At 37.2% G+C, this 16,844-nt stretch overlaps 1 protein-coding gene and 1 long non-coding RNA gene across 30 annotated transcripts in view; one reads left to right on the forward strand and one right to left on the reverse strand.

The window, feature by feature from the left end:
- The window catches only part of CASK (calcium/calmodulin dependent serine protein kinase), a 263,121-nt gene that overhangs the window by 227,315 nt on the left and 18,962 nt on the right, over positions 1–16,844 (forward strand). For all 28 annotated transcript variants that reach the window (XM_087937711.1, XM_087937716.1, XM_087937713.1 and 25 more), the window contains one exon: positions 863–978. In XM_087937711.1, the coding sequence (XP_087793837.1) occupies positions 863–978 (116 nt within the window). The remainder of the gene's footprint in view (positions 1–862; positions 979–16,844) is intronic.
- On the reverse strand, positions 4,861–11,935 carry LOC148125352 (uncharacterized). Of its 2 annotated transcripts, none has more exons than XR_015744378.1 (4): positions 11,842–11,935; positions 9,801–9,875; positions 8,047–8,696; positions 4,861–5,799 (listed from the first exon to the last, which is right to left on the reverse strand). It is a non-coding gene; the product is annotated as an uncharacterized LOC148125352 (long non-coding RNA). The 2 variants fall into 2 exon arrangements; XR_015744377.1 differs by having other exon boundaries at positions 8,047–8,700.

Below are 16,844 nucleotides of genomic sequence, written 5' to 3' on the forward strand. Positions count from 1 at the left end.
CTAAGAAACAGAAATGAGCATTGCCCCTTAGAGTCGGACACAATTGGACAGGGGAAATTTTTAACCTTTCACTATGTTACACTGAGCTTAGACCACTTCTAGGTCACAACTTCTTGGTTTCAGAAGAACTGCATCATACAATATAAATCCCTCTGGATCTTGATTCTATTTTGATAGCCTTCTTCTACAATGGCTGGGAAATCCTGATCTTAGCTTATTAAAAATAATTTCATAGTAACACAGTTGATCATTCAGTCTGCCAGGAAGTCCATTAGAATACTAGTGGAAGCAATGAATATACACAAATTCAGTTACCTCCCTGGTCTCTGATTAAGGAAAGTATACCCTGGCTATTTGTAAAAGCAAACATATCTACCTTGTAGATATATTTCCTGGATTCAATTTGATCAGTACTTGATGATAATTCAACTGAAGAGGTCAAATGAAGCTTAATTGATGCCATGTCTTTATATTGACAGAATATATGTATGAATATTGTCACAGAAGTTTTCTCTCTGTTTCTATCAGTTTTTAGCCATAACACCAGAAGTTTTGAGAACTGGAGAACATTCCACTATGACCTGTCTTAAATGACTAAAAAACAGGAACTATTACAGTGTTATTGCTATTCTACAAAGTTCTCAACCACTGCAGCTAATTTTATAGTCTCTTGAGTGGCTGATACATAAGGAAGGCTCTGTACTTTTAGAATACCCATTTAAAATTTCCATTTGAAACCTTGAAAATATTTTAAACTGTCTACGAGTAAAAAGAGGGAGGGGATATTATTTTCTGAATTAATGATACTAAAATAGGTCACCTATAATGTACAGCTGATAGTTGTTTCCTGTTCACTTGCAAGGCGAGTAGCTTGTATTGCTATGGAGAAAACTAAACAAGAGCAGCAGGCAAGCTGTACTTGGTTTGGAAAGAAAAAGAAGCAGTACAAAGACAAATATTTAGCAAAGCACAATGCAGGTAAGAAAAATACAAATCTATTTCAAATGTTCTTAAAATTGGTACACTGTTAATTTTTTAAACATTAATGTTAATTTTCCAGTGACACGTTTAGTTAGAAAAAAATTCAGTGTATTCAAACACATTTAACAAAAAAAGGAAATGTAATTATTAGCTAAAATAGTTAGTTATTTATATTTGCTTCTGGAGCAAAGTAAGTATTTTGGGCAAAAAATAGATGCTAAGTAACCTAAGATTTTGTGCATGAATATATTTGCAACTTAAATATACATTTCTGTCATTATTAATAATTACGCAGATGAATTAAAGAAACATAAATTTTATCATTTTATTTTTTTAATTCCTTCAGAGTTTGAGCATATTCTGTATTTTATTAAAACATAAATGAAACTATACATATTTTAAATCGATTCTGTATTTGGGTTTGGATTATTTTTAATAAATCAAAAAATGGCAACCATATTAGATAGCACTCCTTTGGAAGTTTATTTCTGTGAATAAATTGAACGGTGATATTCTGCTACTAAAGGAAATGTGTACCTGGAGATTTAAATAATACTATTTGTATATACTAAATATCTTTAACTGCCTTAAATGTGTGTGTGTGTGTGTGTGTGTGTGTGTCTGTGTGTGTGTGTTTATTTATTCCTTGAAAATTGCAAAATGTTTTGCTAAACGTTTTTTCCTCCAGACTGATCATTTATTCATTTGCTTATTTAATTCATCACATTTCTATAATGCCCATCCCACCCAGGTGACTGGATGATTTACAGTATAAACATGTCACAAAATATAAAAGCATTAATAAAAACAAAGATAAAAAAGAAAATTAAAAATAGGGTTATATCGTATTAAAAAGATGGAGAGAGCAGCCTCACAACACCAATCATCCCCAGGGTTGCCTAATACTCTTCAACCACCATACCAGTTGGCAGGGCCAATTCTTGACACACTTTCTGAAGGTCAGAAGAATGGGGGTCCACCTCACCTCTGAGGATAAGGTATTACAAAGGACAGGGGCAATGGCAGAGAAGGCTATCTTCTTGGATCCTATTAGGTGAATTTTTTTAACCAATGTTATCTGCAATATACCCTCCCTGCCTGATTGGATGATACATGGCAATATAATTGAGATGAAACAGTTCCTCAGATAACCTGTTCCCATACCAAGAAAGGCTTTAAAGATGATAACTAACACCTCAAATTGGACTCAGAAGCAAAATGGCACCCAATACAGCTTGTGTAGCAGAAATTATATGTGCAACCCTAGTGGCACCCAGAATTGCTCACATTATCACATTCTGCACCAGTTGCAGCTTCCAGATATTCTTCAAGGATAGCCTTAAGTAGAGCACATTGAAGTAGCCTATACAGGAGATGACCAGGATTTGAGTGACTGAAGGGCTTTGAATCCAGGAAAGGGTTAGGGTTAGGTTTAAGTCAAGCAAAGATCTTCCTAGTCATGACCTCCACCTGCTTCTAGACCAGGAGTCTTGAGTCCAGGATAACCCCCAGATTACACACTGGTCCACCTGTGACAATCCAGGACCAAAGATGATAAACCCCCAAATATAGAGGAGCATTTTACTCGTAGACACTCAGGCTTATCAGGATTCAATTGAAGCCTATTGTTTCCCATCAGCTCCAAGAACCATAAAAGGGTGCCCACAATATCACTTACTTCAGCATTTTAATGATACCTCAACCCACATAATGGATTATTTCACCCAGCAATTTCATGTAGATGTTAAAAAATAGCAGAAAGAATACTGAGCCTTACAATACTTTTAAACAGTGGCCACAGGCTAGACTTCTTGCTCCCTATCAACACTAATTGGGACCAGTTTTGGAACTAGCATAGAACTGTGTCCCCATCCCCAACTCTTAAGGTAGCCCCAAAAGATTTTGTGGTCACTGGTATCAAAAGCTCTCCCGCTCTTGTCATCTAGGCTTGAAACTAGAAGTGGACCTCATAATCTGTTTTATCCAGGATCCTCTGGACCAGGGGTGAGATTTTACCGGTTCGGACCAGTTCTATAGAACTGGTTATGATTCTGTGCAGTTTGGAGAACTGGCAAATCGTGCCCCTAGATGACCCCTCCCCGCCCAGTCAGTCCTTATCGCGCATGTGCGTCATCGCATGTATGCCCGACATAACTGACTGCGTTCTCCCCCCGACCCAGTCACTCTTTAAGGTATTTCTTTTTTTTGCTCCTGATGATCAGCTGTTCTGATGATCAGCTGTGCCGGAATCATCATCACTGTCTTACTGCTTCGCCGAGGAGGCTTCCCTGAGGCCCAGGAGGCAAAAAGGGGTACAGGCAGGGGGTGCGCTCTGTTTTTTGCCTTCCTGGGCCCCAGGGAAGACTTCTGGGAGCAAAAACGCCCCTAGGAGGCTTCCCTGAAGCCCAGGAGGCAAAAAAATGGGGGGGTGCAAAAAAAAAGAAGCCATGCCCACCTATCCACACCCCCAGAACCGGTTGTTAAAAAATTTGAATCCCACCCCTGCTCTGGACCTGCAGTGTGACCACTTTCTTAATCACCTTTCCTAAGAAGGAGAAATGAGAGAATGGATGAAAGTTACCCAGAATGTAGGGTCCAGCAATAGCTTCTTGAGAAGAACCCTAACCCAGTGATTTATTCATCATCATTAAGATCCATCTACATGTCACCTCCCAGGTAGCCTTGTACATCCAGGAGGAGCATGTATTTAAATCAGGGATGATCACACTTAACAAGTCCAAGGCCCCTATCCACTTCCTCAGGTCCAACAGAATCAGTTCTCCATATCTGGATAAGAATTTTCACCAGGCAACTCCAATGGACCCGTATCATGCTTGATCTCCAATTAAGAATGGATCCATGCAATTTTATTTGCCAGATGCTTTGAAAATTCCTCATCGTGGTCCTGAAGATAACCTCAGACTCCCCTTTACCCAAAAGGAAACAAGTGACTCTAAACAGGGCCACTGGGTAGCGCTCTGCAGATGCAATAAGAACAGAGGTGTATTGACATTTTGCTGCTCTTATTGCCATGAGGTAGGCCTTAATAGCTCTTAACTTGTGATCAATCATTCACCCTTGTTCTCTTCCAACAGAGTTCTAAATGTCTCTTGACCCTTCTCAACTCCTCTATAAACCAGAGGGAATACCAGGCACACTGCCCAAGGCCATCACTACCTCCCTAATCCCAGTAGCAGCCAAGCCTTGGCAGACAGAACCTCAGGAACAACCCCCAAGTCCCTTTGAAATCTCACCAGGTCCCTTAGTTGCTGGAGACCAATCAAATAAGTTGGGCCTCCTTGCAGAAGGGGATAGCATAGGAAAATCTCAAGGTCACCAGGGCATGATCTGACCATGACAGGATGGATAAGGAAAACTACTCTCAGATCACATTACTACTGATCCAACAAAAAAAAACCCATGTCCACTGTTCCAAGTGAAGATATGCTGATGGTAGCCATGAAATTCTGAGCTGCTTCTGAGGGGAGCTTCAGAAATGACAAATTGAAGTCCCCTGAGACCATAAATCTTGGGAGCTCCACTGCCAACCGTGAGATGACAGGGAAGGGGGTTGTTACACATCAAGGAGGCTGATACAGCAGCAACACTCCTAGCTGATCATGTGAGTCTATTTTCAGAAACAGGATCTCACAACCAGCAGCTTGTGGAACAGCATCAGCAGACTCTTTTTTTTTTTGTAAAAGTTTTATTTGGGTTTTCACAAAACATTAATGAAAATAGAACATCTTTTTTAGAGAATAGCATGATTCCAGGTTATCACATCTCCATACAGATATAATCTCAGTTACATATTTATCTTTGTATTTAATTTCATATCTTGTCACAATTTTATCAATTTCTCAATAATTTTTCCCTTCCCTTACAATTATGACATTCAGCTTCTAATATCTATTTTATATTATATAACTCTTATCAACCAAATTCCATTTGGTACTTTCCCTTAAAAATATACACTCAATTCTAAGAAAAGAAAAAGTATATAAAATGGTCAATGTAAAAATGGTTATTCTATTCAAATTCATCCTGAAAACTGATATTAATTTCATTATAAATCTTTCACATTTCTTTTCAATTGTATTTTATAAATCAATAAAAACAAAGTATTTTCATTCCTTCCTCTTCTTTCACTTTTATTCCCTTTCTCTATTTAATTTAATTGTTAGCAAGCATTCCATTACGTAACAATACCAGTTTTATCTTTCATTTTAATCACCTATATTTCCTATTTTCTAGCTTGTTACTATTTCTAATATAGCAACACTATCACTTGTACCCTTGCGGAATCTTCTCTTTTAATTTGTATTTTTAACCATTATCTCTGTGACTTTTAAATACGCTAATACCTTTAATCTTTGTACGTTTCTCCTGTTTATTTCCTGTTTCTGTCCCTTATAACTTCTTTTCCTTTTTATCTTTCCCCTCTTTTCCTCACCACCTTTTTCTGTCCCCCTCTCTCTCTGATTTTCCCTTCTGTAATCCTCTCTTCTGCTTCTTCCTAATGTTATGTTTACTTTTCAAACTATTTTTTTAGTTGTTTCCTTAAATCTTGTGTTATCAACTCCTTTTTCTCCCTTTTTCCATTTTACCCCCCATTGCATTGTTTGATCATTAAAGATGGCTTCTTCTTTGTCCAGCCCTTCTTGTTCTTCAAGCATTTCTTGTTGTTTTTCATAGTTTAAAATCTCCATTTCTAAGAATTGATGTGCGAAGCCAAAGGATCCACCTCTCTCTTGCAACTCTTCTTTCATTTTTTAAGTTCCATTTTTAATTCCACAAGTAGTACTGCCATTTTTAACACTTTTTTTTTAAACAAGTTTTATTGATTTTACAAACAAACAAACAAGACAAAACATCATCAAACATTAAAAACATAAAACCTCTTTCCATTGTAGATCCTTACAAGGCAGGTAACATATTGCTTTATATCACATACTTATAATTTATCCCATTTCCATATAAACACGTAACTTCCCTTTACCAAATTCCACATTGTTTCTCTTTAATCATTATTCAATCATATTTCCTTTCTGATTTATCTGCTATCCAGTCATCAACTTTATATTTCCCTCTGGCTTGTTTATAATTATTCTCATCTAGTCTTCTTCCGAGATTTTATTATTTAATTCTTAATTAAACACACACACATAAAACACAGACATAAAAAACATAAAGCTTTCTTCTAGAAAGTAACTTGGCCCCAGATTACCTCTTTTTGTATGGACTCAGTTGTATTCACGCTTTTCTTATATACCATTACCCATCTTATTTACCATTCTATATCTATTATATAACTCCTCTCCACTTTTGCCTCATCTTAATTCTGTTTTATATATTTAATCTTGCTTTTTTTAAAAAAATATTTTTATATCTTTTGTCCATTTCTCCATTTACATCTGTCTCATTTCCAATTTAAGAAAGAATAGTTTCCCCTGGAATCACTAATCGGAGTATGATGCTTTTCTATCATTCCCCTAAGTTAAAATTTAAAATAACACCTAAATCCCAATCAGATTCTGCTTAGTACATTCTACTATTTCAAAAACCAATACTACAATAATAAATCCATAACAATCAACACATTAATCCATTAAACTCTATATTCAAACTAATATTTTAAACATTCCCTTTAGTATTTTATTAAAACTTATTATCATTCATTATTAAACCTTTTAAAGTTATACCTTGATATTTTAGCCTTTTATTAGATCTTTAAAAGTTCTGGTTATCTACTTATAATACAAATACCACTATTACAATACTCATGTGTACTTTGCAGAATCCCCCCTTTTTTTTAAGAAAAAAAAACCCCATATATTACCCATTATCCCTGAAAAAAATTTCCTTATCTCCATCTTGTCTTATATCTTTGTAACTTTTTCCCCTTTTCCCTTTCCTTCTTAGCCCGCCTAAACTTTTTACCCCCTCCTCTCAAAACCTCTGCCTTCTTAATTTCCCCTTTCTGCATTCCTCTTTCCTTTTGCTTTCTAGCATTCTGTTGTTTTTGCATCTTCTTTTTCTCTTTCATAAATATTTTTTTATTTCTTAAGTCGTTCCTTTTCGCTCCTCTCTTTCTCCTTTCTTTCTTAGTCACACCGTTTAGTTCATTAAAAATGGCTTCTTCTTCCTCGGTTTCTTCCAGCTGTTGTTTAATTTGCTGACACATAGCAAGCGCCATATTTAGGAAACAAAGGGCTTCTCCCATAACATCTTTGCCTTCTTTCTTTGTTTTTAGATATTGTTTTTTTAGTTCATCAAGAGATAGAGCCATTTTAAAGTTTCTTCTTCTCTTTCTGTATCCTCTTCTTAAACCAATCAGTTATTTCAAGGCTTAAAACAGTTCCCAAAAGTCCCAAAGTCATCAAACAGTCCAGGCAGAGTAGAAGCTTCTTCTTTTTACAGTTTCTCTTCTAGGGGTGAAGTCAAATTAGGGAAAGAAAATTCTCTTTATCTTCAAGGCATCTCCTCCAGCAAAGTCTTAGAGTAAAAATTTGTTTTCCCAAGCCTCTCCCTTCCCACTTATAACAAAGGAGTTTAGGTTTTACCTTCTACCAAAAGGCTGGTTTCCCTTGTCCATTTGTTAATTCCATAGGGGAGGGAGAGTAACTTCCCCTTTTCGTCACTTTTCTTCGCAGCTGAAAACATCAATCGGGAACAATAGCTTCCAAGTCATTACTTTCCCAGGTGTTAAATATATCCTTAAGGTCCCAGTTCGACCAAGAAAAAACTTTCTTTAAAAAAAAAAGAAAACTCCTTCTCCCTCTTGCGCATTCTTTATCCAATTGCCGGCTTCTTTATGGTGGCCATAAAAGACCACCGCTGGAACCGTCTTGAGAAAAGGAGGTTATTGCCGGCTGGGGGGGGGTTGCGATGCCCCACACCCCCGTCCGGATCCCCCCTCTCTTCAGCTGCCCCAACAGGGCAGCCTTAGCCTCCAAATCCGTCAGGATCGGAGGCACCAAGGCGGCTAGCACAGCAGGAATCGCAGAGAAGGCGAATCCCTGCTGTCAGCAAAGCCGACAACCGGAAGTGTCCCATTTTTAACACTTTTAAACAACCACCCGATTAATTTTAATTCAAAGCACAAAAAATCCAACACCCAAAATTCCAAAAATCACCAAGTAATCCAAAACTGTTTCTTCTTGCTTCTTTCTTTTCCTTTCCAGGTGCTCTGTTATATTTTAATAAAATTTCAGTTACAGTATATCCTTTGGAAATCTTTTTAAAGTTTCACAGTTAATTCTTTTTATTTCCAGGTGGCATTCTCTGTTATTTCCAAGTTCCACCCTTTCTTTTTTTCTTCCACTTTCCTCCTTTTGAGGGCTTTAAAGTGTCCAAAAAATCTTTATTTTCCCTTTGACACTTTACTTTCAGCTTAAAATTTGCCTGTTAGTGTCAAAGTAAATTAGCACTAATTTCTTACTTGAATCTCTTCTTTTTAGCATTCAAAGCTGATTGCAATTGCAACTGTCAATATGAGAAAGAAAGAAAATATTTTTTCCTTTTCCCCTCTCTTCTCCGCTACTTTAAAAAACTTATTTTAGGAATAACATTCTTAATTATTTTAGTTCCAGGGTACCTTGCATAGATGTTATCTCTGCTTAGCCTGGGCTGTCAAGCTCTCCCTTTTGTCTTCACTCCTGCACAATCTTGTCTGGTCAGGTTCCTCTTTGAGGTAGCCATTTCTACCGCTGCATCTACCTTCGGGAAAGAGAGTATTGCCAAGCTGAGGAGGAGAGATGGGGCTCCCCTCAACTCAGCTGGCGGTCTCCCCCCTCTTCACCACCTCTAAGGGATGGGTTCAGCCCCGAATCCAGAAGATCGGGGCGCTCCAGCAGCAAGTATGGATTGAAATGGCGCACGATCGTGGATTTTGGTCTGTCACTGAAGAATCCCAAACCGGAAGCAGCATCAACAGACTCTTGAATGACAACTGCCACCTCCCTCTCCCCTGACCTGGAATCTAGGCTTGTGCCACACCTGAAATCCTACCAGGCACCTTTTGACCCAGTCATGTCTTTTGAACCGCACCTTTTGGCCCAGTCATGTCTTGATAATCCAAGTCAACTTGCTCCTCCCTAATAAGGTCACAAATAAGGGGAGCTTTATTACTGACTGATCAGGAATTAAGCAGCAGCAGCTGAAATCCTGGATATCTGTGGGTCTTTTGACCAGAATCTGGGCCTAAGCGAAGAGGATCAGAACATACCACTGGTACCAAACCCGAGGGCATCTTCCCCAGTAACAGCCCTTTGCCTCTCATCAAAATGTCTCATGCCCATCACTATCTGAATGTACTGCTCTACCCCAGACCTCCATTTCCTTCCAACTCTGGCCTCCTGGTTCCCCTGGCTCTGGATCCCTTCATGCATTCATATGTTCCAATCACCCTCCTATCGGGGGATAGAGGCAAGCCCCCACAGTGCTTTAGCTTTCATTCTTAGTACTGCCTAAAACCTTAAACCATTAATCCATCTCCCATCCAACTATATCACCCTAACCAGCCTCTCCCACTGACTTGGAAGATGGTACTCCAATCATTTCTCTGCCTCTCAAATATCAGTCAAAAAAGTGAGTAACAAACACACACACACACTCAATCTCAATTCTAATCCACCACCTACTGACTCCCTGAGAGGCCCGTCCTATCATAGAGGGGCTCCCCAGGATATTTCCAGACCGACATCTGGTCCCTATTGAATCAGTCTCCAAAGGCCTCCCCTGGGGATGTATGTTTGGGCCCACTGAGCATTTGCTGCTTTTGCTATTTGCCACAGTGCTGCCTGCCACTTACTACCCACCTGGAATGTCCACCTATATGGGCAGTTAAGAAGATGAGGTAACAAATATTATTGGAAAGATGGCTTCCTTTGTATCTGGAAGGAAAAGAAGAATCAGAAGTGTTTACTTTCTGGAAGGTTCTAAATTTTCCAGAAGAAACATAAACTTTTGAGATTTCTAATATTCTTTATCAGACAAAAAATCATGAGGCCTGCATGGTGAAAATGAAAATGAAAGGTGGAAGGAATCAGAAGACTTGCAAATATGTTTAATTTAAATTCCATCCATGAAGACTTTATCACTTTAAGTCAAACTGGGTTTTTTTCTCACTTTTTTGTCTAATGAAGAGAACTGGACATCTCAAAAATTTGCAGATTGTGATTTTTTGTGTGTGTGAAGTACTTGAAAAGTTGGAAAACAGAAACCCAGGTATTGTTTTACAAGAACAGTATTACATTAGTTTATATTAGAAAAGCTATATTTGTCAATTCTATTCCAATGTATATGTATTAAATTGCAAGCATGGTAAGCAATACAGATCCTTTTCATCACTTACCTTATCTTTGCTTATAGAGTAATATCAATCAATCACTTATTTTTTGATATTGTGTGAACGGTTGAAAGTATTGTATTAATATAAATGGTGATTTCAGCAAAGATGAAGACCACAGCTGCTTTCTAGTTAAGAGATAATTAATAGAGATAGGTCTTCCTACCAAAAATAAAACTTTTTAAAGCAACATTTTGAATCAATATTTCTCACTTTTGCCATTCTTCCTCATGTATTTTCATGCTTTGGCTTTTCCCACCTTTTAATATATTTTTATTCTGAATCACCCCTTATTCCAAGTTGCTTGTCTGCATTCTTCCCAGGGAGGGAGGGAGGGAGAGAGAGAGAGAGAGAGACATACACATATATACATATATATACCTACATACCTACATATTTTCTTACAATTTTTTATTTCTTTTAAAAAATATTAAAAGTTTTGAATAGCACATTTTATTAAAGTGTATTAATAGTAAAGGATAACACAAACTAGAAAAAAGAGGATAAACAGAAGAAAAGGAAAAGTAGAAAAGCCTGTAAAGTGACTTCCTACCCTCATCATGGCAAGTATAAACAATCCCATAATCTCCGTCTCTCCTATAACAAATATAAAATTCTTCATAACCAATCTTTTAACAATAGGCAAATGAAACAAGTAATGCTTTCTTCACTGCAGTTTCCAGCAAAATAGAGGTGGTATTCAGCAGGTTCTGACCAGTTCTGGAGAATCAGTGGCAGAAATTTTGAGTAGTTTGGAGAACCGGAAAATACCACCTCTGACTAGCCCCACTCCTATCTATTCTCTGCCTCCCGAGTCCCAGCTGATCGGCTGGGTCTTCTTTTGTTGCCCTGCACAGGAGAACGGAGCTGGAAAGCAGATTAGTGGGGTGGGGAGGGAATAAAGATTTTACGGTAACCTTCTCCCTGAAGTGGGGTGCGAATGGAGATTTTGCAGTATCCTTCCCCTGCCACACCCACCAAGCCATGCCACACCCACCAAGCCACGCCCACAGAACTGGTAGTAAAAAAATTTGATTCTCACCACTGCAGCAAAAGAATTTATATTTTTATATTAATTACCATACGTAAAACTCAACATTCCGCATCTCAACTCTTAATTATAAACAAAATACATAAAATGCTCCTAATTTCCTAATATAAACAAAATAAAAGAAAACCAAGTTTAACATGACAGATAATTTCTTTTTTACTAAAGGATCAGCTCCAATATGCAGTATTCCCAAAGTTCCACTTCTCCATTCTAAACTATAATCATGTCTGTTCTGTCCTCACTACATGCTAGTCTGTGTGCAGCTCAACATGCAGCTAAACTCACCTATTCTCCAATAAAACAGACCATGTGCATAGATCTGATTGCTTTATTGAAAGAACAGAATATGGTGAAACTGGGGGAAATAGGAATAAATACAATGAGAATTAAATGCAAGGTAGACAGTATTGAGTTACTGCTGAACATAGCAATTAATAAATACAAACAATTTAAATCTCACCAGTGATGCTTTGTGTGTGGGTTGGGTTTGCCCTTCGATGACCATGTGCCACAAATTGAGATGAATTCTTCTTTGTGCTTCTGTCTTCTCCAAATGCTAAAGGAAAATGGAGCTTCCCAGCATGCACTTAGTTTGAGAGTGCAGGCTGATGGGTAAGTGGGTTGGGTCAGCTTTGAACAATATACTTGGTATTTTGTCTCTCCAGCCACTAGATGGGGCTAGAGTGCAACAACAGTATTTTAAGATCATATGTTGGGACATATTTGTCTCTCCGGCCACTAGATGGTGCTAAAGAGCAACAACAGTATATAAAAGTTATATGCTGGCATGACACGCCCTGCCTTTTATTAACCAATACCACTATTTGAATTCTGAGATCGTAGCATCGGGAGCTGCCATTGCTTTTTTGCAGATATGGTTGTCAATGAGGTGGTACCACTGCAGTTTCTGATGAGGCTTCTGGAAATTTGACAGTGATCTAAGTCCAGAATATAACATCCCATTGGTAGTTTTTGCCTTAGAATTGCTGAGATCATTTGATATATATCCAGCACCATTCTTTTAAACAGATGTGGGAGGTATTGCAGAAGACTGATTCAATTGCTTTTTGAAGCATGCTGTTGTTTGTGGTGTTGCTTGTAGACTGCTGTGCCATTTGAGCTGGTATTGTCCATAGGTTCTGAGGTATGAATGGTATAGATGGACTCTGGAGACTATGGCAAGGAGCAGGCTGCAGCTTGTTCTTTATTGTTAGGTAGGTGTCGTCTCTATGGTCTGAAGGGAATAGAGGTGACCCGGTTGTCACTATCTTCTTTGACCAATCCCTCCTCTGTCTTTTCTTTTTTTTCCAAAATGTTTTTTATTTTTATCCTTTACAAACATCTCTTTTGGTGAACAGTGCAATTCCAGGTTTTTACATTTCCATACAAACATGACCATAATTACATAACTATCTTACATATTCATTTTCTTATCATATCATTGCAATTCTCATTTTCTATAAATTTTGACTAGTATGTTTTTCACATTTATTTTATCTATTTTTAATTCATATCTTAACTTATTCTGTTTTTCTTTAATTACACTCTTATTTTCTTTATATAATATCTTAAAATCCTTATTTCTTAATCTATTTTCATTATACTTTTATATGTTTATCTGTCATATTTGCAGTTTCATCACATATTCTTATTTCATTATTCAGTAAGTTCCATCTTAATTTTAACAATTCCAAACATTTCCCCCTTAATCGCCTGTTTGAGTGCATCACCCTTTTATACATCATTCAGTTTACTCCCCTTTAAATCATATTAAAAACTACCATAATATAATCATTTTTAGTTATCACTTAGGTACTATATATCACATATACGTTTTAGGTTAGATTCCACACAGTATTCTTTTTTTATTATTCTAAGACATTTATGTTTTCTAATACATTGATCTTTTCAGCTAATTGTAGAAACTGATAATTGTCTTTTTAATACAATTCTCATAGTTCATTTTAACTATATTTTAATTTCATTTAATGTAATTAACATTCTTATAATAGTTCCATCTCTACATGTATTCCAGTTAATTTAAGAATAATTCTTAGAAAATAATCAAATAGAAAAGAAGAGAAAAAAACATCATTTCCAGTCATTCCATTTTTTACAATCTATATTTTTATACCACTTTATGCATTACCTTGTAAAATTCCCTTTCATATTCTCTGATTACCCATTATCTCTAGGTCTTCTAGCCATACAGCTTCTTTTCTTTTCTTTTTTTGTTTTCTATATCCCCTTTTTTTCTGCTCCTTTCCCTTATTCCTCTTTTCCTTTTATTTTTCCCCTTCATTTCTGACTCCAGTTTTTATCCCCCTCGCTCTTTTGAATGTTCTCCTGTAATTCCTTTTTCTGCTGTTTCCTTTTTATTTCTTTGTCTTTCCGAACAATTACCTCTTTAATTGTCCCCACAAACCTCCAGATTTTAATTTCCATGCTTTTCCCCCCGCTTCAATGTTTGTTGTATCATTTGTTCATTGAGGCTAGCCTCTTCTTTAATCAGCTCCTCCCCTTCTGGATCTCCTTGTTTGTCTTTGTTCTCCAACAATGCCATTTCTAGCATTCGTATAGCAATACCGTACAATTCCATTTTTCTCCATGTCATTTCCCTTATACTTCTTAAGTCCGATGTTATTTCCAAACAGTATTCTGCCATTTTTGTGCACCTCTTTTAATTTTAGGGTTTTTTTAACCTTTTTCTTCAGTATTTAAGTTCAGTCCAGTTGTCCAGTACTTAGTTTAAACCAGCTTCTAATCATCCTCTTCTGTTAAGTCCTGTTTCAATTTTCCAGGGTCAAAAAAGTCCAATGTCCATATATTTCATTGTTAAGTTCCTTCTGTTAAGTTTTAAATTTTTCCCAAAGTCACCTAGTATTCCCAGGGTTCAGGCTTCTTTCCTCTTCCTTTATAGTATGCTAATTTCATTTTTCAGGGTTTCTATCTTATTGTTTCAAGGTTCCTCTTACTTTGTATCAAGTTCCAATTTTTAAGGAACCAAACACTTTTTAAAGAGTCACAGAATTTTTTTTTTTACCATTGGGTGGCACTCTCTGCTATGTCCGAGTTCCACCTTTTTTTTCACTTTTCTTTCCCTTTTAGGGCTTTTAAGTTTTAATAAATCCAATTATTGCATTTTTTTTCTTTTAGGCACATTCAAGTTCAGTTTTTAGTATGCCTATTTAGTGCCAATTATATAATTTAGTATAATCCAATTAACACAGATATCTTCTTCTGGTTCCCTCTTTCAATTTAATTCTTTTACAGTTCAAAACCACTTTTACTTTTGTCCTAATTTTTTTTTCACTCCCTCTGGTCGCCACTTTTCCAATCCTTTTTTTAAAAAGTCTCTTTAAAGTTTTAAATCTGGGGTACCTTATGTTCAGATATTGCCCACTAACTGGTTCTGTGGCATGGCCTAATTTGTGGGTGTGGCTTGCTGGTCATGTGACTGGCTGGGCATGGCTTGTATGTAAATATTATAAATATTTATATAAATATTGAATTTTTTATTAAAAAAGCAACTTTTACCCAAAATCAGGCAAATTGAGTTGCTCACAGAATCATTCATTGATCTATCTATCTGTCATCAGCTAGTCTCTCAAATTTGCTTGTCGTGAGTCTGCACTGAATCTGCTTGCAAGCAAACCTTCAGTCCTAAGGGAGGTTCGGCTGTGCTTAGCTAGAAAGCAAGAAATCCAACCATTTCCTGCTTCTTAGCTAATCTAAATCTCCTGGCACAGCAGAACAGATGATGGTTGGAAAAAGGAAAAATAGCAACTTAACAGACAAGTTTGCTGGGTAAGGAGTGAGAGGGCAGGGAGGGTTCCCACGGGCCATGTGGGTGCTCTGTGGCCCACCAAAATTTTCTCACGGTCCACCAATTGGCGACCGCTGACCTAGCCTAAACAACTATGTCCACTCCTCCCTCCTTAGGAATGTGGCAAGCCCTCTCCCCATAACCACCAAAGAGAAAGTAAGAAAAAGAATATATACTAAGCCTAACTAAAATAGCTACACATATGTCAATTTCATGCTTGACAGGCTGCCCTCCCTCATTTGAAAAGAAGATTGAAAGATTGAAATTAGGTTAAACACAGTCATACAATGTACATTTTAACCTCCTCTGACACCCACAGAATTCGCCCTGGGCTTGTGTTTTTTCATGGAATTTTCCCACCAGTCTATGAGCATTAATTTTCCAGCTATTTACCCAATTGCTTGTGAATTTGGATAGCCTTTCCAATAAATTAAATATTGTAACTTCCCCCTGAAAATCCTAGAATCCAAAATTTTCTTAACCTCATAATGTTCATGCCCTGCAATGACCAAAGGTTTTGGAGCTACACGTTCTGCTGGCCTCAATGAAGAATAAAACAAATGGCTTTAACAAACTACTATGAACCACCAGATGTACTTTCCCCAATAACCTAGGGAGATTAAGTGTCACAGTTACTGGGTTTATTATTTTAATTATCTGAAAAGGCCCTATGAATTTTGTACTTAATTTCCTAGAAGGTAAGTGTAATTTCAAATATTTAGTTGACAAATAAACTTTATCCCCCACTTTAAACTATGGCTGCTGAGAACGATGTATATCAGCTTGTATCTTTTGGATTTGTGCTGCCTTATTCAAAGCCTTTTTGTGTTTTCCCTAGAGTCCTTAATTGCGTCCATTCAGTTACTGACATGGAGGGGGGGGCAGTGTCCCTTGGCAATCCAGGCATGGAAACGAACTCTATCCCAGTATTAATTTGGAAAGGAGTTAACCCAGTACTGCTATGTACAGCATTATTATAAGCAACCTCAGCAAACGGCAGAAAATCAGACCAGTTGGTTTGTTGATAATTTACATAACATCTAAAATATTGTCCAATAATTTTGTTAGTTTTCTCACAAAGTCCGTTCGTTTCTGTGTGAAATCCTGAGCTTAGACCTTGAGAGAATCCAACTGCTTTTATAAATTCCCTCCAGAATTTTGAGGTAAATTGAACCCCTCTATTTGAAATTATTCTCCTAAGCACTCTATGCAATCTATATATATGATTCACAAAGATTTTGGATAATTTCCAGGCTGATGGTAGTCCTGGGCATGCAACAAAATGAGCTTGTTTGGAAAATAAATCCACTTCAGTCCAAATGACTGTGTGCCCCTCACTCTCAGGTAAATCTACTATAAAATCCATCCCTATTTTTTCCCAGGGCCGGGATGGTTCTGCTACAGATTGAAATAATCCTGGAGGTTTTCCTGGTCAGGTTTTCCTTGTGGCACAAGTGGCACAGCTCTTTACATAACCCTCAATGTTTTGCTTCATTTTTGGCTACCAAAACTGGCATCTGACCATGTGTAGGGTTTTTAAATATCCAAAATGTCTTACTTGTTTTGAGTCATGTCTTTTCTGAAGTGCATGAAGATGTAAAGTTTTAGGGACATATAGTTTAGAACCCTTCCATGCT

This window comes from Pseudonaja textilis, chromosome 7 (genome assembly GCF_049901715.1).
Source record: "Pseudonaja textilis isolate UNSWEBS1 chromosome 7, rPseTex1.2, whole genome shotgun sequence".
Taxonomy (NCBI): Eukaryota; Metazoa; Chordata; class Lepidosauria; order Squamata; family Elapidae; genus Pseudonaja; species Pseudonaja textilis.